At 44.3% G+C, this 22,524-nt stretch overlaps 2 protein-coding genes across 2 annotated transcripts; one reads left to right on the top strand and one right to left on the bottom strand.

Moving 5' to 3' along the window:
* Positions 1-3,562: 3,562 nt before the first annotated feature.
* On the bottom strand, positions 3,563-12,824 carry DNAAF6 (dynein axonemal assembly factor 6; the record flags this gene model as incomplete). Its single annotated transcript, XM_082488197.1, has 7 exons — positions 12,760-12,824; positions 12,202-12,307; positions 10,442-10,505; positions 8,961-9,066; positions 7,000-7,096; positions 6,122-6,207; positions 3,563-3,692 (listed from the first exon to the last, which is right to left on the bottom strand). The coding sequence occupies exons 2-7, from the start codon at positions 12,286-12,288 to the stop codon at positions 3,563-3,565; spliced, it is 570 nt and encodes a 189-aa protein (XP_082344323.1). The 5' UTR covers positions 12,289-12,307; positions 12,760-12,824.
* A 406-nt stretch (positions 12,825-13,230) lies between these two features.
* Positions 13,231-21,247, top strand: LOC309675824 (nuclear pore glycoprotein p62-like; the record flags this gene model as incomplete). Its single annotated transcript, XM_082488226.1, has 12 exons — positions 13,231-13,508; positions 14,134-14,522; positions 14,745-14,855; positions 15,266-15,394; positions 16,134-16,229; positions 17,268-17,376; positions 17,528-17,672; positions 18,091-18,140; positions 18,266-18,400; positions 19,084-19,195; positions 19,841-19,907; positions 20,415-21,247. 12 exons carry the CDS (start codon positions 13,231-13,233, stop codon positions 20,504-20,506), a joined length of 1,713 nt encoding a protein of 570 aa, XP_082344352.1. The 3' UTR covers positions 20,507-21,247.
* Between the last annotated feature and the right edge of the window lie 1,277 nt (positions 21,248-22,524).

Below are 22,524 nucleotides of genomic sequence, written 5' to 3'. Positions count from 1 at the left end.
CACTGAGCATCAGAGCCCAAGGTTAGATGAGAAAGACAGAAGCGATACCGGTCTTCTCTCCTTACTTTGTAGGCTGTAGGGGAGAGATCTTTCTGTACCATAGATACAGCTTAGTTATTTTAGATAAACTTTATCTGGAGGGAAGCAGATACTGGTAAAGCAGTGTTTCACACAATGAAAGTAGTATATGAAAATTTTGGATACAAACTTTAAACTGAACAGCAGAAAAATTAAGTAGTCTTGCTTTTAAAACAAATACAAGGGGTATATGATGATACCAACAACAGACCTGGAGGAAATGGGAATGAGAGCAGCCCAGAGGCTAGACTGCCGGTTTAAGGGAAAAAGCTAAACTTAAGTTCTTGGTCTGTCTCAGGTGTTTATATGGAGCAACTCTTCTGGGTCTTCTCTTTCTCAGGGTGTAGAATGAGGAAAGTATTTTTGCCTCAGGGGGTCAGTATGTGGACAAAGGGGAATATGAAGAGAGGTGAAACACAGAGCAAGCTGGGCCCTGTGCTTTAGTGCAACACCATAGTTCTGACAGAAGGCAGGAACAAATCAAAATGGGAATAGTGGCTCTGCCACCACAACTGGAGGACAGAATGCGTGAACAAAGCGAGATGAAAACCTGCAGTTTATTCGGATACTACCGCAAACAGCCTCCATCTCATTTCCACAGCTACAGTACCCTCTACTTAACTGCAATACATTTAATCAAGATGTTTCTTAGGGAACCAAATAAAGCTTGATGATGCTTAATGGCTGGAGCTTAATGGCTGGGTTGTTTAACTGGGCTCATAATTTTGATTAATTAAGATGCCTGCAGGTGTTGGAGTGGTACTTAGGCAACAGCTTTGATGTTCAGAGGCAAAGGGGGTTTTGTATCCCCTTCAAAAGGATTTCTGCCTGTGCTAGTTCAGCAAAGCAAAACTGCCTTCAAGCCCTCGCAAAAAGTTAACTCTTGTAGCTGGCAGTAACCTCCAGATTTCTGGGAAGCTTGGCAGCCTGCATGTCCTTTTCACCAGTTTCCTCTTGGGATAATCTACCGGGAAAAAAAAAACACTAACCTTTTGCCTAGGGCAGCCTCTGTCTCCTTGATAGGAAGAAAGGAAGAACGTGAGAGGATCTCCGGGTGGTGATGGTGCATTCAGACAACGGATGCGATCAGAACAGCAAATTGCCCACCCCTGGACCAATGTTTCTACTCTGTTGAAAACAGCTGTACAGCTTGTCCTTCTGAGCAGTGGATCATACGAAGCCTGGCATCCTGTGAGTTTGTCCCCCATGTTCATATACCCTAACACAGTGATTTCAGCTCCTCCCTGCCAATATCCCTCAGTGTCCCTGCAACACCTTCCCCATCCTGCTGTGTCACCAACTTGCCAGCTTCCCCTCATGGAGTGGTGGGGATGACCTACTGTGGCCAGGAGCACGGGTGTACAGAATGACTGGCCAGCAGGTACAAGAAATCACACTAGAACTTCCCCCTTCGGCAGTACTAATTTGTATTTCCCTTTTCTCTCCAGCAGCCAGCTTGCTTAGAAAAGGTACTTACCCCAGATTTTTGTCTCTTGAATGCAGATAAAATGCCCCCAAGTCAAAAAGTATTTGGGGAGAAAATAGGACATGGATACCAGTGTGGCATACTCTCATTTCCATAGGCAACTAAAACACCGGCGAGCACCACAATGAGCCAAATTCATCATTATTTTCAGTATCAAACACTGACATTAAATTAAGCAGAACTTGATGATTTAAAGCTTAGTAAATTACTACTGCCAACTATAAAGGCAACATTACCCTGTAGGTAGAGCACTGGAATGGGGCTCAGAAGAGCAGAGTTATACTCTGTTTTGCCATGGATTTACTGAACAAATTTGGGCAAATGCTATCTTCACATGTGTATAAACACAGGTCAACCTTCCACTTTTCTTGTAATCTGTATAAGAAATGCAAAAATGAAGCAGCATATTGTCCGGGGACCACAAAGACAACCTTTTTGCAAGAAACAGCCTTCTTGGCATACACAGGCAGTACAAACTGAGTCAGGAGGAATGATCTCAGCCTTTTCATACATCTGCATTGTTCCCCCCTCCACCACAGCTTTGTAGAGCAGGAATAAGAGACATTCAAATGCAATTTATGGAAACTTAAGCAAATACAAATTGGAGTAGCTCCTTAGTGTTATCAGCATATCCGGCTTGTGATGAATCATAACTAAGGTATTTGCTTTCCAGTGCATTAACACTACAGCAGAGGTCGGGTAGTATTATTCTGAACCAAGCAATGGCTCCACTTTGAAGGGAAGTGGTTGACATGTCCAGACACCAGCTTAATTTGTCCTAGAGTTATAATGCAGTATATTACAAACATACCGTGAATTCTGAAAATTCCTGACAAAACCAAAAAATATACCTGGAAACTCACTGTCAGTGTCTTCAATCCATCATGGGGAATTCACCTTCTCATTACAGCCTGCCACAAATTTAGCTGCATGGGTACTGTCTGCAGCCTAGCTGGTCAATTATTTTCCTCTCCGATGCCAGAAGAATGCAGGACCCAAACCAGTTTGTTTTTAAAGTGCTTACAAGATTTTGGTTAAGTGTACCTGAAGTCCATCAACATGCAAGGCCCTGCTTGTCCTCTCCACTTTGATCATTGAGCAAATACCTTTGTTTCCTGCATGAATAACAATGTCAAATGAATATATTTGCCCAGCAGCTAGTAAGAGAAACATTTTGGTTGCCCATCTCTGTTGCTCTAGGTTGGACCTCAAGGCCAAAGAAAAGCTTTTGCTACATTTCAGCCCTTTAAGTGATGCTTTGTTATGCAAAGTCCCTCTTATCTCACTTTTAGGAAGTCTCTTGGAACATAATATAGAGAAGGCAGAGTGAAAGGTAACTGGAACTGTTCATTAGAACACATTCTTTTATTAATCAAGAAAGATCAGAAAAATAGCTGGAGGGACAGCAGGTGAATAGACAACACTGAACCATACATTGTCAAAAATTGTTCAAAAGAGCTGAGCTGTTCAACAATCCAACTACAGTTGGTTACCTTGTTCTGCCAGTGTAAAGGAGCCTCAGATGTGGATATGGATCCTGAGAGCTTTGATCTTTGCATCAAAAAGTAGCTAAGAGGAAATTCTGAACTGACCCCAGTCCCAGCATTGGAGGCCAAGCAAGAATATTACCTCTTGCAAGTCTTGCAACAGTAACTAAGCCCCAAAGTCACTGGCCAGAGCCTCATTATGCTACTTCTCAGCCATAACCACAAAAAAAAAAAGACTTTCTCTGGCTTACAGAATCTCCTGTATTCTGATTCACAGAGCTGTATCAGGCTGAAGGAAGCAGAACATTAACCAGAGTAGTGCAAGAGCTGGACAGCTTCAGCTTCTAGAACCGATGGGGTGCTGTGTTCTTCCTGACTCATTTGATTTCTCCAGGGATATTCCCCCTGGACTGCTCAAGGGAAACAATCTACTATTTCATGACCAGTTAGGTTTCAAGAAGACTTCAAACAAACAGATTACTTTTTGCAAACTTTCTCTATTTTCTGCCCATCAGGCAAAATTTATGAAATCAAACATCCTTGATACTCTCAAGGTGACTTCCAAGGTCTCCTCTTCAGAAAGAAAACGAGCTTTGCCATTCCCGCTGTCTACACGGTAGGGGAGGTGCAGTAGCAGCTTCCTGTAAAAGAGGATACAGTGAATTTCAATGTCTCAGACTGGGTGAGCAATTGAGATGGCATTGCAAGTTACTCTTGCAATACACCAGTCAGTATACTAAGGAATGTTCTTTCAGTCTATCTCCATTCTCATGACAGGTTGTGGGGTTCCTGCAATATCTGGTGCACAGCTATACAAGCCCTGAAATATTTCCAATGCTATTCCTTTCTTTTGGCTGTGGCTATGACAACAGTTTCCAAAGACGGATTGTGGGATCTCCAACTGTTCTTTCTTTTGCACAGTGCTACATTTTAAACGCAGAGGAAAGAGAAGCTGCATTTATAATGCTCTCCTGGTGGTAAAATCTGAATAATGCCTAAAGCCTGAAAGTGTCTTCAGGAGTTTGCCTTCTCTAGTAATAAGAAATAAGTGGTGCAGCCTGATTAGAGATTCTGGCCAGTCCAGTTTCACAAAGGATATGTCTACATTGCAAAGCACAGTTCAGGTATGAGAATAGACTTAGAGTTATGAAGTTGCTGGGATTTTAACCTACAGTGAAGATTAATTCAGTGATCTGCTGCCTGTGGCTCAGACACATAATACACAAAGAAAGGTTGGATCTTGGACACAGGAACTATTCCACAGTCCCTCGCTATGTTAGACATACAGCTTTTCCTGGAATGTCTGACAAACCTTCCAGTTTACATCCTCAAAAGGATGTCTCAATCTGGACCCATTCAACTCTTCTCATTGATGACAGTTCAAACTTATTTGCTCATGCAGAGTCTGGACTCTTTCCCCTCCTATCCCAGGCTTATATGTTAACAATATATAATTGATATATACTCGATGGGCCAGTGTTGGACCTCCACTCTATTGACAGTGCAAACAGAATCAAGGACACTTTAGAATCAAGAGCTTCGTCCAGTCAAACTCTACAAAGCCTAACAAGAAAACACGGTAATGTAGATGGGGGTTACTTTAAATTGGGGTTTAAATCATGCCGATTCTTTTTCAGACCTTTTCAGCTGTCCTGCAGGAGCCATGGCTGAAAGAGGTACAGTCAAAACACTTTTGCAACACAGCTACTGAATGCAGCCGTTTGCCATAATTTGAAGAAGTCCTTAAGATCAGCTTACGGGCTTAGAATCAGCCCGAGGACTACAGAGTTAGAAACAGTTCCTTTGAGCCCTCCTACACATCTGCAAGACTACAGTGTTTTTCAGTATGTAGAACTTGAAATCTTGTTTCTTTCATACTGAGAAGACTTGTACTTATATTTCTGAAGGCAGCACTGGCTCAGGCTGTACCCAAGCAACCATTAGATTTACAGCAAACTTTTTATTTGCTAGGCTTATGACTAGAGACAGCTGGATACTAAGAAGATAACAGCAGATCTGAGTCACCAAAAAGATAGAATTGCGAAAGAAAAAAGATACTGAACTTTTCCTACATCTGCAGCATTGCATTAAGCTACCTCTTTTACTATGTACAGGTTCTACAAGTTATTAGCTGAACAATTATTCCTCATGATTTTCCAGTTTCAGAGCTAGCACTTCCAAACATTCTTCCACTCCTGTTGTATCTTTCAGTTAAATCCAAGCAGGAGGTAATTGACTCAGCCTGGTTTTGTCTGTGAGAAAGGTGGCTTTTCTACAGTTAGTCTACTAGGGACAGAATTTATTTGGAACTTAATCCATGGCCTGCACATTGAATTTATTTGCAGGAAGCTATTCATATAGGGATCTTCTCACATCCCATTCAATGCAGCAAGTCAGCCCAGAGAAGATTGAGCTTTCTTATGAAAGCACTCCTTTGTGAAGAAGGGCTTAAAGAAAAACAGACCTGGGAATTACCTGGAAATCTCAGGCAGGGCAATTGCACACTGAGGTAAATATGGAGGAAGACTGAGAAGTCAGAGTATATCAGTGAGTTGATTATCTTTGTATGTTTGAAATAGCCCTACAAAAAAAGAACTCAGTGGAAATCTCTTTAGGGAAACCTTTAACATTTCCATCCCTGCATCCGAGCCTGAATATATCCACAATTTGGCTTTCAACTTATGAAAATGTATCTGCACATTTTTGACCACCTTCAGTTATACATTTGTACAAATTAGTATTCAGAAAGCAAACTCCCAAGAAGTCCTTCAAGACCGTTGGCAGTTTTTTTGCCAGACATTTTGGGCCCTTGAAGCCTTACTGCTTATGTAGCCAAAATCTGTCTTAAAGCTATTTTTTGCTAGAACAGTATCACAGATTCAAAGTTAGCACACTATACACCCATGGAAGGACTATGGTTGTTTTTGTCTATATCTATTTATCGTGTGCAGTTAATAACCTGACCTTCATCTTTAACTTTGTTTTCCATACGGCATTCAGTTGAAGGCTTAGTTAAACCTTCTTTCAAACAAGATATTAACTGTACTTCTATCAATTGTGTTTCACTTACTTTTTGGGAGTTCGAAGGTCAAGAACCTTTTCCTGGATATCTAATGTGATGTCTGAGTACTTTGTCTCTGGCAGCTTGATTTTAATCTGAAACGATGGGCAGAGGTAAAGCTGTGATTAGATATGTAGCCCTCCAAGCCATAAAAGAGCTCATCTTCATGAATATTTTGATGCTAGTGTCAAAGAGCAACCTTCTGAGTAGGTAATTTGTATCAGAGAAAATATGACAGTGATAATCTTTGCTTTCAATAGCTTAGTGATGTGTACAGATATCCTATTTTCATCAAAATCATGAGCTGATAATGTATTTGACAGGTATTCTACAACCAGCAAACCCCCCTGGCTTTGTGTATTCCAAGGACAGCTTGCTTCTACTTGGAAAAATGCACGGCAGTTCTAGCTGTCCCGAAGTTCAGAAAGCAGGGAGATCTTTGATCATATAATAATGGCACAAGAACTGATACCTGTAACTCTAAAGACTGTCAGAATTGTAGCATTCTGCTAACTCACGTACCTTCTGAGATATGCAGGAAGATGAAAAACATTTCCTTCCCAGCCCCTCTCCCCTCCAAAATTGTGTTTAAGATGAAATTTCATCTTAGAGCTATTTCTTATTTCTCTCAAGTCTGTATGTAGCATATGCATTTGCACAGATTCTCTTCAGTGCACTAGGTCCCTTGAGGAGATACAAGTGATTTCTTCAGGTTAGCAAGTGTAAATATAATCTACAAATGCTTCAGAGCTACAAGAAAATCCTACAGGATGCCAAAGGCATCAATACAACTTAGTGGCTACATTCTGTCCCTCAAGAAGGCAGCAAGATTCAAAAGGGCAGAGAAAAAGCACAAAGAAGGCATAGGAGATACAGGTTCAGCTCACCACCATATCTTCACAGCAGGCTGTGGAGGGGTCTTTCCTGCTCATCCCAAAGAAGACGTCCTCTGTTCCCACACACTGTTTGAACAAAATCTGATACCTGAGAAAGAGAAGCAGTTGCCAAATAATTCTGGAGAAGGGACAGGAGACTGAGGGAGACTGTATTTCTCAGAAGGTTATAAATATCCTCATTGCATGGCCTCTCCTCCTTTTCTGGTCTCCTATCAAGTCTTGAACCCATCTGCACTGGGTTTCTGTTCAGAGTCATGACTGGGTTAGCTAGAAGACAGGGGAAGAACATTCACTCCACCCTCCAAGGCACTCTCTTTGCTGCCTCTACTTCGCTAACCAGCCTTTGCAGGATCAGGAAATGCGTCCTGAGTGAATATGATACTCAGCAACTAGTCAAACACCACAAACTCTGGGGAAACAGGTTTGCAAAGGATGCTGTCACAATTCCATGTGTTTTGTTCTGTCATTCAATATATTCGTGCAGCCTGAGCTTAACACTCTTTTGTCAGATTGGACTTCTTTTGCATTTGGCCAACGCTGATTTTTGTACCCCTCCACATCTACAACATGGAGAATCATGTACTTCTTGGACTTGATGCTTAAGGAACGAGGAAGTACAAAGATTGTATTTAGAACATAGGTTATTCCTACTAAATTGAGCAAAAGAAGTGGAGAGAGTCACTTCTCTCAGTTGTTGGAAAGAGCGACTGGAAAGTCTTTTCCACATACCCAGTGTTCATACACACATGCAATAATTCCTAAGTCAATGAGAAATCTCTCTAATGGTTCTGGATGCACCTCTTGAGCCATCTGCTTTCCTCTTGGGCTGTTTTCCTTGGTTCAATTTGATGAACTGTTACAAAGACCTGGACTCCCTTTTCACCTCTGCAACACAGGTCTTAATTGCTTGAGGCTAGAGAAGCTCTGCGTTTGACCCAGCATGGAGGGGAAGGGCCAAAAAATAGCAGCAGAACAGCTTCTGTTGTGCCCACAATAGAAAGAGAGCATGCTGCGTACCTCACGGGTGACGGTTTCAAGAACAAGTGTACAACTGTATGGTGAGGCTACAGGTGAATGCCAAAGCATGTTCAGAAATGCTGAGTCTCGGTTCAGGTGGGTCTCGGTCTCCTGTTTAGATCAGGAAATTGAACACCTAATGGCAAGACTTAGGTGCAGAGAAATATGAGGATTCTGGACAACAAACCAGCGTGCAATGGGCAGCTTTGTGGGCTTCAGTCCATCTGCTCCAGCATTTAGCCCTCCAGGATATTGTATCAGAACACATGATGCTTTGTTTTGCTTTGTGGATTGACCCTGAAGGTTTTCTGAGCCATGCAAACTACAATTAACATGCCTGATTCTATCTATTTCAAGAATGTTTTTGCTACCATTTTTCAGGAAAAGACTCTGGTTTTAGGCTGTCCCTCAACAGATTAAGATTGCATGACAAGATTAAACAGTTCAAAACTGCCTGCATGTAGCCTTCCTTCGTGTAGTCCTATTTGTCTCTAAAGAGCTTAATTCTTTGAAATGCAAATATAAGTTGGAATACCTTATGAAGTTACAAGTACGAAACATGAATGCATCTCGGTTGCAGAGGGCAAAGACAGGTAATTTCACAGAAATGGCATATTTGAAAGCTAGCAAATAATTTTGCTAGCATACTTCCACTCGTAATCCCACTTTAGACAAGTATCTGACACTGCAAATAGCCTTGTGATGAAAAAAACCAACTCTACGTTTCTGTTACAAATCAGAAAATTTCCAAGGGAGAGGTTAAAATCGCTCCTCGCGTGCTGCTTTACAGGCAACACCAATATCCTTCCTTTTTCCTTCCAAGGCAGGAGCTTTTCAGCTGGCTGTTTCACTCAAATGCAGTAAGTAGATGCTGTTTAACTCCTCTTCCCATTTATGCCATGTAAAGCCCATGCAGGCAGTCTCAGCTCACTTACTCTGGCTGTTCTCTAGGGTCCCAGGTATCATCAAATTCAGATCCTTCTGGGACTTCCTCTGTGTTCCAAATAGTTTTCCTGTTTTCAGATTTCACTTGAAAAGTACCTGTAAGGGATGAGAAAAATCACACTGTTGTGTTTTGGAATGTCTCCATTCCTCTAGGGCTGAAAACTTAGATTTTTCTAAGCTTTAGAGAAATCTTTGTATTAAAAGCATTCTAGCCAATGATTACAGTCTCCTTCACCTCAGTATGTTACAAACGAGAATTTGCAGAGGGAGGATGTTTTCCTTTCCCTTAAATCTCCTTTACCCAATCTCTATGTCAAGGAAATCCTCCTTTCAGGCATAAAGTATCTAGCACTTCAAAATGGGTACAGTGGAGAAGTATGAAATATTAACCTTCCCCAAGCCCCCAGACAGGAGATTTTCAAGTGAGCAGAGTCATTTACAAAAGGACCTCTTCCTCACATAGAAATCCGGTTCTTTCTATTAATTATTGAGCACAGCCCAGATAAGGTGCTGAAGACTATGTTTTTATGCCTGTCCTACATGGAAAAATGTATTTTCTAGTAAGCTGGTAACAAGTGGTTTTGCCCCTTCCACCAAAAGGGTTGTCAAGCATTGGAACAGGCTGCCCAGGAAAGTGGTTGAGTCACCGTCCCTGGAGATATTTAAAGGACATGGAGATGTGGTGCTAAGGGACATGGTTTAGCGGCAACTTGGCGGGGTCAGGTTTACAGTTGGACTCGATGATCTTAAAGGTCTTTTCCAGCCTAAACGATTCTATGATTCTAAATCTGCAACTTGAAGGTTTTTACAGTAGAATCTCTGGTTGTTGTTGGAACGCCAAGCAAAAGTACTCTATTTTTTTTTATTTGCCACAGTTCCTTTCCTGCTACACTCATCCTGGTCCTTGTTGACCTCTCTTATGGCTCATAACCAAGCTCCACAACAATGTGACACCATTAGCTCCAGAGAGAACTTTTACATTAACTTTGCTAAGACTAAACTTGTCTTCTCTTCTTTCCTGAGTACAATCCAAAGCGTTGACGCAAATTTAGGAACCACATTATTCCACAAAGACCTTTGCAGGTGAGAAGTCCATCCTCCTTGTTTGCTCTAGGTGAATATTAATGATTCTGTGAGAGTACTTATGTGGAGCTTTTTGCTGCTCAGTTAGGATTCCCCTCAGCCTGTGACCAGGCGGCACTCTGTACTCTGCTTATCATCACCACTGGAGGCTGCTGTGCTCTGGAGTTACCCTTTCCACTTCTCTTTGTATATTTTGCAGTTAAGCTTTTGGGAAAAGAAGACTTCTACACTGCAATTGCAAAACCAGCATTAACTATTTCCATCTCAGAGGTCAGTGACCACTCTTATTCAAGCAAACCCCATCAGTGGTAACTCAGGAACTCTCTACAGCTGTTCTAGTCTGCTAACAGGGGACTGAATGCTAAAACATACAAACACTCCTCCTTACCAGTGGTGTCTGTCTTTACTGGGCCAATACTAGCAGGAGTCATGGTGTTAACAGAACAGCGTGCCTGCAAAAAAGGCAAATGGAACTTCAATCAATGTTCATTGAGCCCAGCTCAGTAACGACGATTATGTCAATAAATAGAAAATGTCATCTGAGGTCAAGCAAATCCCTGTTAGAATCCCAAAAATATTACCCCACAATTCCATGACCGAACCACTGAACATTCTCTCGTCTTCACTCACACCCAGCAGAAAATGCCCTCGACGCACTGGCTTTAAGCAGCGCTCCCAGGAGCACAGTATTGCGGACAGATGTGCTTTCGGAGTATTAGTTTCCATGGCGTTTTGGCAAAGTTGCCATTCTTTGCCTGCCATGAAAACACTGCAGGAAACCAAGGGTGCTACGTGAAAGCCCCATCACAGCATTTGGATTCCTTTTGACAGTAGAGATCATATGAGGCCACAACATTTCCCTCTAATTATGAATCAATTTAGTGCTAATAAGCCAATGTGAGGCATTTCTCTATATAATATGAAGATTCCTTGGTTTGATAAAAGTGCCTCATATGCACAGAACATTAAATTAAATCAAAATAAAGATTTCAATTTACCCAGACTGACTCAGACTTAATTGACATCCCTTGTGGCAGTTCTCCATTTCTGTCTCTGAAGTGTCATTCATTTTATTAATAAGATGTAAACAAATTCTTTTAAAATCAGGATGTTTACTGCAAAAATGTACAACAATAATGCTGGCTTTGGAAGGCAGGTGTTAAATAGCTGAAGGGTGGTTACAGCGTGAAGGACCACATCTACCACCTACTGAAAGGAAGTGTCTAGGGATACACACTGCTTTTATCCCAAATATTACTGCCATTGCCACCACTAGTGCACAACCGCTGGGTCAGCCAGCTAGCTCTTTGTTGAGGAGCAATTTGGAGGAATTTGCCATTTTTCTTACCCATGTCATAGCACAGCTTGTTCAAAATCCCAAGAGACTTAGCAAAGTTTTGAGCCTGCATAGAGGCTTTCCACACTGTTGGCATCTGTGGCCCTCCTAGGCTATTTCTCCCCCGCACACATGCATGCCTAGATAAAAACAGTAGTTGCATATTGCAGGAACAACATACGTTTTCCTAACGCTGTGTTTTTCATGTAGTCCCGAGACCAATTGATATAGAAGAACAGAAAGATACTTGTCTCATTAATTGTTCACCTTAGAACGATTGCTCACCTTTCCCTACTCTACAATCACCAACATATCTATGGTACCGCATGATCAATTATCTCTACAGTTCTTCAATGCCTGACACACTTAGTGCACTCAGTCGCCTCTGGGTATTTCAGTCTTTACTCAGAAGTTGAGCAGCAACCTTTTTGCCTTCTTAAGAAGTATTTAGCTGTAGTTGCCTTCATTGCTGGTAGGCTTTGCAGGAAAGCAGGGAGAAGTCTAAAGTGTCTAAAGCTCTTTCATCTACCTGTTCTCACTTCCTTCAGGCTGAGTAATTAAGACTTCCTCTCATTTTGGGGTCACAAACTCTACTTGTTTTCCCGGGGCATCTTCCTTATTCTCTCCCTCAAGAGCTTGTTACTCTAAAAGGATCGTCTAGTACCCAGCTGTTTCAGTCAGTCCAAAGCCTTCTGTGGTTTTCATTTTCTTTTCACTCGCTCTGGGAAAAGAGGGATTTGCTTCTCCTCAGTTAACAAGGTTAGGCTGTGGTACCACATGGAAAAAAAGAGCATTTCCTATGAAAGACTCACCACATGTTCATCATCATCTTCCTCTTGATCATCACGAAGCAGTTTGGCCAGGAACTGCAGAGAAGAGCCTGAGGAAACACTGTCCATATCAACACCCACAGCTCACCTATGCAGACAGAAGAAGTCACAGATGAACAAGGAGCTAAATGTGTTCTGTACCATCCAGAAAGCACACTTTTCCTGCTATGTGTTCCAGAAGCATAAATTTTAGCCAAACTCTTACATGTGCAACATGAAAACACATATAATGGAACATAGTGAACCTCTCATCTCTGTGCTCAGATTAGAGCCTCTTTTGTGCTACAGACACTAGTTGCAACCACGGCTCGAGCCTTACAGGGACTCTTTGCTCTGTAGACCCTGGACTAACATGGATCTGCAGCTGTGGCAGCCAGGGCGAGGGCAGAAAGCAGAAGGACGCCTCGGCTCAAGCCTGGCGCTGAGGGGCCGGGCAGAGCTTTTCACACAGGTTCTCTGCCCACCCGCCCTGCCCCAGGCAGCCTCAGGATGGCCACGGCTACCCGCCCCACTGCACGGGTATCGGGGCAGGCAGCCTACCCTCCTACTGATACACCAGGCACTCCAAGTCGTGGCACAGCGGGCCCCCCCAGGGCGGCCGTTTCTCCCGCAATAACGAGCAGTCGCTCCAGCACGCCCGAAGGCCCCAGAGCAACCGCACAGGTACAGGCTCCGGCGGCCGCGTCGCCCGTCACCACAGCGACGAGGCGACGTTGCCCCGCCTCGCCTCTTTAAGCTTCGCGAGCCAATCGGAGAGGAGATCGCCGGAGCGGCAGCGGGATTAGCCAATAGGTGATGGGAGAGGGAAGACGCGGCCGGTGGTTGGGAGGTGGGGGAGAGGGGCGGGTGCTGAGCGCCGGTGAAATGCGTCATCGATGTGCGCGCAGCGCCTAGCGGCGGGATAGCGGGTTCTGTGGGAGTGGCTGTCGCCCTCTCTTAGTCTCTCACATAGCGTCCTGGGGTTCCTGCCGGTGTCGGTCCCGCTTGCTGTAGGCCACAGCCGCCATCGCCATGAACCAGTTCAGTTTCGGGTCGGGGACGGCGGGAGGCGGCTTCACTTTCGGCACGCCGAAGACGGCCGCCACCACGGCCACGACCGGCTTCTCCTTCACGCCTGCCGCCTCGGGGGGCTTCAGCTTCGGGGCCGCGGCCCAGACGCCGGCCAGCAGCCAGCCCGCCGGGCTCTTCTCCTTCAGCACGCCGGTCACTGCTGGGCAGCCTGCCAGCTTCAGCTTCGGGACGCCGGCCACGGCCACGGCGGCTCCGGCAGCGAACGTGTTCCCGCTGGGGTGAGCGGCGGCGGGGGGGAGGGGGGGTCGGGCGGTGCCGGGATGGGGTCCGGCCGTGCTGAGCCCGCTGGGGAGCACGCGTGGGTGATGTTCTCCTGGTCGCTTTGGGAGCGCTTTGCGAGTGTTTCTCGAGGGAGCAAACCTGTTGCTCCTGTGCCTTAGAGTTCCCGCTGCACGGTAGCGCCTTTGAGACGCGCTCAGTGGGAGCCGTTACTTGTCAGCGCTGCCTTTTCCCGATGGGTGTTAAGAATAAGTTGTTCCACCCTTCGGGCTGAAACTGGGGTATCGACGGGAGCAGGGGCAGGGGGCTTGCATGGGGCCTAGCAGTTAGTTGAAACAAAATGGTCTTACGTAGAGGGAAGCGAACGGGGTGCTGAGGAGCTGAGAGAATAAGCAGCTTTGCTTAATTGCTGTGGTAATTAGGGGGGAGTCAGAATAAAGAGGCTTAAAGGGTTGTAGATGATAGGAGCTGTGATGCAGTCTGTGAAAACTGAAGAATTAACCCAATCAAGTGCACGTGTTCTTGAAATGTGGTTTCTGCTGCAGCAAAGGGTCTGTAAGAAAGCCGACTTGGTAGTTGTCTGGAGGTGTGTCTCAGATTGGCTTCTTCTCTTTTCTTCTCTAGGGCAAATGCACCAAAATTAAACTTTGGCAGCAGCACTGCAACTCAGGCTACTGGAGTCACAGGGGGCTTTGGCTTTGGTAGCTCTGCACCAACCAGCGTGCCCTCAAGTCAGGCAGCAGCCCCTTCTGGCTTTATGTTTGGATCTGCTGGCACCACCACCACCACCATGGCCCAGCCTGGGACAACTGGAGGGTTTACTTTTTCCAGTGGTACCACGACTCAGGCCGGAACAGCCACCTCCACCATTGGTACTGCAGCTCCGCAACCAGCCACCACAGGCTTGACCTTTGGAACAGCACCTGCAGCTGCTGCTGCCACCACCACTGCTGCCACCTTAGGAGTGGCAACGCAGTCAACAACCCCCTTCAGCCTTGGGGGGCAGCCCGCAGGTGAGTGCCTGAGATGCCAGCTGTAGTCAGGAAGCCAGTTGGCACGGAGGACAGCTGGGGATGGTGAGGAGGTTTCCTAGATAGAGCAGAGTATTTGTTACTTTGAACATTATTAATGTTTTTTTGTTTTACTCTTGGGGATTCGAACTTGAATAGTGGTGTGAGCAGTTTCTCTCTCGTGAAAGGTTCATCTTTTCTTTTTACTTATGCTGCTTGTTCCAGGTCTAAATTTTGGGTCATTGACTTCAACAGCAGCCACCAGCGCTCCCGTGGCAACGCTGACCACAAGTAGCGGCCAGAAACCCACTCTGTCCTTTGGAACCAAACTTGGAGGTAGGAAGTGTTTTTGGGAAACTCGAGATTACTCCAGACTTTGTGAATCTGCTGTGCTTCTGGGAATAGTTTTCTAAACTGGAGTCTGGAAAGGGTCTAGAAGCGTTTGTTACTGTGAGTTTGCCATGGCGTCATTAATCTGTGACAGTTCATACAGGCGTTGAACTTAGTATCCTGTATTTTTTTTTATTACGTGCCACGCACCAAATTCTGTTCTGTACTTGTTGCTGGAGCGTAGTGTAAGGGACCCACAGGTTCAAAGGCCACATTGGAAAAGGGATAGAATTGAGGTAGAGTACAGGAAAAATAGTTTAGAATTCTAACATCCATAACAAAACTGGTGTAGGTGGGCAAATTTGTATGGCATTCTCAGCATGATTGTACAAGATAGATGCTTTTTCCATTTGTAGTAACATCCACAGCTGCTACAACTGCTGCTACCACCACAACCTCCATTCTTGGTTCAACGGGGCCTACGTTGTTTGCATCTATAGTGAGTTCGTCAGCACCGACGTCATCTACCACCACGGGCCTCTCGCGTAAGTCACAATATACAGATTTTCTCTGTTGGGGGAATAAATGAGCAGCGTGTTTGTGCTGCAGATGCTGAGGTAGTAGGGGAGAATTCAACAGGCCAGCTCTTCTCGCTGTTTGCCACCTTCCTTCTTTGTGATTTCTGGCAAACTGTCTTCAGTGGTAAGGCATGGAGCGTTTTGTTTAAACCAAAGCACACTTTAGAGTCAGAGTGGGCAAGCAGCCTGGGGCAGTTTTAGCTGTATGTGCGTGTTTTGTTTCTTTGCCTGGGTTGTATCGCCACAACCGATCTTTCTAGTGATGTTTAAGCTGCTGTCCTCCAGACGCCAGTGCCTTGAGTCTGCTTGCCTTTGACTCTTGCTTTAAGTATTCATGTTAATGCAACTGTTCCATACATAATGCTTTCTTACTCCTACCTCTGAAAACCTAGGCAGCTGGTCCCAAGCACCATCACAAGTTTTATGTTAAAGCCACACTGATTAATTTTAACAAATTGGCTGCAATTTGTAGGTGCTGTAGATACCACCTCACAACTTGTACTTTCAGTAGCTCTGCAATGCTTGCATTGCCATTCTAGTTCCAAAGCTGACCCTAAGGGAGGGTAGGCAACTGAGGTGTGACCAGCGTGTTTCCTGTAGTATGTGCAATTGTATTGCTTTAGCAAGTAGATTCGTACAGAGCTTTTCAAAGGGGCACTGTAGTTAATAAATCACGTGCACTCTTAATGTTGCCTTCTGTTTACAGTTGGTGCCCCTTCCGCTGGGACAGCCAGTCTTGGAACGCTTGGGTTTGGATTAAAAGCTCCTGCAACAACAGCTGCCGCAACAAGCACTGCCACTGGTAAGAACTTGATGCTGGAAGTAGCTGAAGAGAAGGAAGCCTGACTTCAGTGCTCTGTAGTAGCGTAAAGGGTCGCGCTGGTGTAGCAGCAGAGCAGTTCTAATTTCTAGTGCCCTCCGGTAACTGTAAATAACACAGTGTTTCTTTTCCTGATCCTCCTTTTCCGTCTCCCCAAATGTAACAGTTACTTATGACTTCTGAGAGGCTGTTGGCAGCAAAAGGGCTTTGGGTGAAGGAAGGCCCGTAGGCTTTGATGTTGTAGTCTGGAGCAAGTAAAGTACATAGATTGGCTCCGCCTTCTCTAGCCTCCCTGTGCTGGTGCAGAATGGCTCTGTTTCTTCCATGTTGTAAGTTTCAAAGTACTGGGTTTCATTTAATTTTTCCTCAAAAATCTGCCAAAATATGCAGAGATAAGTGCTGTATTGAAGTGGCCACTCATGTGAAAATCTGCAGTGGAATTGCTGCTGCACACTGTTGGGATTGGGGACTGAACGTCCTTTTCTGGATGCAGTTAATGGTCAGTTTTCAGTGTATTAACATGGATGCTGCTCAGCTCAAGGTCTTTCTAAAGGTTGTTTCTGGGGTGACTATGAAGAATTTAAGCTCAGTGCCTAGAAGTGCCATGTGACTGGCTGAGAGTAGGATCTCGTAGATGCTCTTACCTTTGTGAAGATACAGAAAACTCATCTTCTGCAAAGATGCAGGAGAGGAGCTGGGTTTGCTGATAAGTTACTAGGTCTGATATTAAAACCTGAGGAGATTGAGAGGGGTCTTTGGGCTAACACTGTGTTTCTAATGCCCAGGTTATGTGCAGGCATCCTCGTTTAACTAGAGCTACTAGGAAGGCATTTACAGTCCACTACTTTTCTGTCAAGATGTGCTTCATTCCCCTCTTGACAGACTTGGTATTTACCTTTTGTTAAAGGGACCTATTTGAGCTCCTACAGCACCGAGATTAGAAGCATATATTGGACATGTTGTGGATTTGTTAGATAGCAAATGTGTCCCCTTCTGTTGCTTGACTTGAATCTCTTTCAGGCACTACTTCAGCTTCTGGCTTTGCTTTGAATCTTAAGCCATTAACTACAGCTGGTGCCATTGGAGCTGGGACTTCTACAGCTGCCATAACCACCACCACAACAACCACGTGAGTATTTTGTTATAACTGACTACTTCCCAACTGGAGCAAGAGGAAACGTGAATGCTGGTGTCTGGTGGAGGAAGGGAAAATGAGTGTTGTCATGTTTATAATTTGGTTTTTGATCTCGTGTTCTGTACTGTCTTGCCCTTCCTCTCAGCGCACCTCCGGTGATGACTTATGCCCAGCTGGAGAGTTTGATAAACAAGTGGAGTCTGGAACTGGAAGACCAAGAGAAACACTTTCTCCATCAAGCAACGCAAGTTAATGCCTGGGATCGGATGCTGATAGAGAACGGGGAGAAGGTAAGGTGACATCAAATGTAACCTGATTTTGCTTGCTTAGATCCTGAAAGGCCTTAAGTGTTACAGATGCAGCAAGTCATGTAGTGGGACTTGCTACTTGTAAAAAAATAGTTGTGAATTATATGTGGGTGCTTGTGAAAGACTCACTGTATGTCTGGTCTGGTCTGTAGGCTTTGAAGCTTGGAAATCTGTTCTGTGAGTTTACACTATGATAATAAGTTATCTCAGGGTGGAGCTGTCAAATCCAAACCTCCCTTCTTCAGGTCTTGGTCTGTGAATCTTTATGTAACTGTTTCTTGTAGACACAGGAGACACTTGTATGGCTTTGACACTTGGTGGCTTTCCCAGTTCCACCACTTTTCTCTTATGAGTTGACTTTTGAATTTTCGTAGTCTAATTAAGTGTGTTCTGTTTCCAGATTACTTCCTTACACAGAGAAGTAGAGAAGGTGAAGCTTGATCAGAAGAGGTATGAAACTATGAATGTCTGAGATGATTTTGTTTCTTTTTTGCATCTTCTTCCTGTGTTGTGGTATGGCAGATCTAAAATGTCTCTAACCTCCAAGTGGAGCAGTTAACACTTTGTCTTTTCAGACTGGATCAGGAACTAGACTTCATTCTGTCACAGCAGAAAGAGCTTGAAGACTTGTTGACCCCTCTGGAGGAGTCTGTGAAGGAACAGAGCGGGACCATCTACCTGCAGCATGCAGATGAAGAACGGGAGAGGACGTAAGGCACAAATCTGCTTGGAACGTGTGATGAGGAGGCTAATGTGGTGGTGGTCAATGAGCAAGAAGTAGAGTTGGGATGCATCAGCGGCCTTTGTCAAATATGTAATCCTGTCTTGTGCGTGGCAATGTAGATTTCACGCGTTAGAAACGAGGATTGTGACTGGAGGCCCTTAAATCAGCATGAAAAGCTCTTTGGGTGTTGGTCTAATCAGCTGTCTGGGAAAGGTTACTATATTTGGCTGAATCTCTGAAAATCAATGATTTTTTAGAAGAGATTATTTGAGAGAAGTGATGAGTGCAGAATGAAGTATGTGTGGCTCAAGCATCCTTGTAAGCCTTAAGTGTTGAACTGTAGCAGGGTAATGAAAAGAAGTGTTTGTCTGGTTCAAGAGAGATGAATCGTGAAGAATCTGGAGGAGCTGTTTTCTTCTGTTCTGGTAAAGCGTTCCAGAAAATCCTCTACACCATTGCTTGTCTGTCTGCATGTATCTGTCAAGAGAGGAGGTTAGGAGTTACTTTATCTGTGTGACAGAATGCCTCTCATGGTGCTGTTGCCATGTATTTGCCAGCCTTGGTTGAAAGGCGCGGAAGCTAATTCTGATGGCCTGAAGTTGTGAATGGGAGCAGGTCTTCTGAAATTCACTCTAAATATCCTGACCTTGGGTTCCATGCATTTTGCAGCTATAAACTGGCTGAAAACATAGATGCTCAGTTGAAGCGTATGGCACAAGATCTGAAGGACATAATTGAACACCTGAATATATCAGGAGGCCCAGCAGACACCAGTGACCCGGTAAATCCAAGCTTCATTTTCTGTATGTTGTTAAGAGACAAAGGATATTTAAACAGTTCTAACTCTTTGATTATCCACTTGTGGATACTCTGCAGCTTGTAGTTTCAACCTTGGAACAGTATTTTGTTTTGTCCTTGGGTCACTTCTCTCAAACTTGTTATCTAATTTTTCCTGGATTTCAACTGTTTTAAGAAACATATCTTAACATTGATCTGTTAAATGGATCTTGGCACTCCTTTTGGCTTTATCAAGAAGCGTTTTTTTTTTTTGGTTTGTTTTTTTTTTTTTTAAGTAAAAATTTCCCTTCGGTATTGCAGGCTGAATTTTTTTCCCATTCCTTTTTACTTTTGCCACCTCAAGCCTAAGGTGATTAATGTGGTGGTGGTTCCTAGGTCTGAATTGGAAGAAGCCGAAGCCACAGACATATGCTTGAAACCTGTCTGTTTTCTTGATGGTAAAGAGAAGCAAAGCAACACAGTTGCTGCACAGAATTTGCCAGGAAAGTGGCTGCTAAGTTAGTGGAGCTGTACATATTGGGAATTTGATTGCATCATGTTGCAAAGGCAGGGACAGGCAGGCTGTGTTTCACTGTTCTTAGTTTTCATGTAGTGTAAGAAATGACTTGCTGCTTCTCTTTCTCCTTAGCTTCAGCAGATCTGTAAAATTTTGAATGCACACATGGATTCATTGCAGTGGATTGACCAGAACTCAGGTGAGAGTTGTCTTACAGCTTCTCGGGAATGTAAATAGAAAGCATGTAGCATTCACTCTTTAGTATGGCACCATGGTGCCACACTAAAAACAAACAGGAAAAAAAAGGAACTCTTCTCATCCCAAGTGCCTCATTGTGAGGGATCCAAGAATTATGCACGGGTTTGAGTTTAACTGATGTTAGCAGCCACAGGGGGGCATGGCAGAATAAAGCTGTGCTCCTCTCACCAGCACTGAACTGCACTGTCTGGCTGCAGTGTCAACAAATGTCCTAGGACTGTTGCGATTCTGCCTGCCAGTCCCTGAATTCCTCAGAATACTTCTTAGACAATCTTCTTTCCCTTGGAGGGTTAGCAGCGCTTTGTGGTGGGTTTTCCTCCTCCTTTGTGCGCTGTGAAATCTGAATGACTGTCAAAATGAAATGTTTTTCTTTCTCCTCCTGCAGGCTAAACTGTGCAGGGTTGTGTTCTAAGGTGATTGTAAGCCTAATGACTTGTTTCTCCCACAGCCGTGTTGCAGAGAAAGGTAGAAGAGGTGACAAAGGTTTGCGAGAGCCGCCGCAAGGAGCAAGAGCGCAGTTTTCGGTTTGCATTTGACTGAAAGACTCCAAGTTTAAAAGACTAGCCTAAAATCTCCACAGAGAACAAGAGGTTGTTGGGGACCAGGGTTTCCAAGTATGATCTGGGTTTGATTCTTGTCTTGCAATAAAATTTCTTGTTGTTGCCAGTCTTTCATCAAGTCATAGAATGGTTGGAGTTGGAAGGGACCTTAAAGACCACCTAGTTCCACCCGCCCTGCCATGGGCAGTGTCTGACTGGAATTCACCCACTCCAGTTGGAGAGACTGCATGAAGTTTGTGCTGAAAGTATGTGGTTTTTGTCTCTGTTCTTTGTAACAGCATGCAGGCTGTTGAAATACACAAATGCTGCCCGTGAGGGATTTAAACAGTGTGTGACTCCACAGCTGAGCTCTCAAGTACTTAAATGTAACTTGAGTATGTTCAGTTGGGACTTCATAAGCTTTTATTCAGGTCCTTGCAGGGACATTTTAAGGAAGAGCCTCAGAAGGCGCTGCAGCAGTCTGAGAGACTCAGATTCCTCTTGTCGCTGGCTGGAGTTTGTGTTTCAATTTGGTATGCTTCCACTTGTGAAAGTGGGCCTTGTTTTCTGTACTTTTGGGCAATACTGCTTTTGTGTAGGTACGTGTAAGCAGAATTCCTACACAATTAAAAATTATTAGATGTGCTTGTAGAAGAATGCTCTTTGTGTCGTGATTTGGGGTAGCGTAGCTTGTTGAGTCACAAGGGTGCGGGAAAGAACATGGTCAGCCATTCTGCTGGGAAGACTTTTTTTCAGGGACAGTCTTATATCACTACTTTTTGATAAAGTGTGATTAGAATGCACCTTCCACTGTCTCTTTACTAACAGAGGGAAGTGAATGATGACACATTTAGCAGAACTGCCGTAACGCTCAGTTCTGCTTTGCAGTTTAGGCTTCTAATCTCCAAAATGATGGAGGGGTGCAAATAACATGTAATGAGCTTTACTTTATATTTACTTTCCTCTCCCTGCACCCCATCTGCCTTTTCTTAAATATTGTCCCCTGGAAAAAGGGGAAGGGCCTGCTCCCTAGAGTAGTCTACTGGCCTTAGTGTGGGTTTAAACTTGTCAATTGCTTTTCCACTTTTTCCTGTGTGCAGCTTTTGTCGTTTTTAAGGGAGAGGGAGGGGAGTCTGATAGATGCCATAGCTGAGGCAGGTGTTGACTGCGGGAAGCCGTTGCAGAGGGCTCCAGGCACTGTGAGTTTTCATCTGGGAGTGGAGTCATTTAACTGACTCTGACTGCTAGTAGTAACTGAATTTTAACTGAGGCTTGCAGTGAGGTGGAATAATCCTACTGGAGGACAAAGGTCTCAATATAACTTAGTGGTTACATTCTGTCCCTCAAGAAGGCAGCAAGATTCAAAAGGGCAGAGAAAAAGCACAAAGAAGGCATAGGAGATACAGGTTCAGCTCACCACCATATCTTCACAGCAGGCTGTGGAGGGGTCTTTCCTGCTCATCCCAAAGAAGACGTCCTCTGTTCCCACACACTGTTTGAACAAAATCTGATACCTGAGAAAGAGGAGCAGTTGCCAAATAATTCTGGAGAAGGGACAGGAGACTGAGGGAGACTGTATTTCTCAGAAGGTTATAAATATCCTCATTGCATGGCCTCTCCTCCTTTTCTGGTCTCCTATCAAGTCTTGAACCCATCTGCACTGGGTTTCTGTTCAGAGTCATGACTGGGTTAGCTAGAAGACAGGGGAAGAACATTCACTCCTCCAAGGCACTCTCTTTGCTGCCTCTACTTCGCTAACCAGCCTTTGCAGGATCAGGAAGTGCGTCCTGAGTGAATATGATACTCAGCAACTAGTCAAACACCACAAACTCTGGGGAAACAGGTTTGCAAAGGATGCTGTCACAATTCCATGTGTTTTGTTCTGTCATTCAATATATTCGTGCAGCCTGAGCTTAACACTCTTTTGTCAGATTGGACTTCTTTTGCATTTGGCCAACGCTGATTTTTGTACCCCTCCACATCTACAACATGGAGAATCATGTACTTCTTGGACTTGAT

Source organism: Vanellus vanellus, assembly GCF_965231255.1.
Source record: "Vanellus vanellus genome assembly, chromosome: 10".
Classification (NCBI taxonomy): Eukaryota; Metazoa; Chordata; class Aves; order Charadriiformes; family Charadriidae; genus Vanellus; species Vanellus vanellus.
Note: the sequence above shows the minus strand (reverse complement) of the source record. Positions and strands in the feature narration are given on the sequence as shown.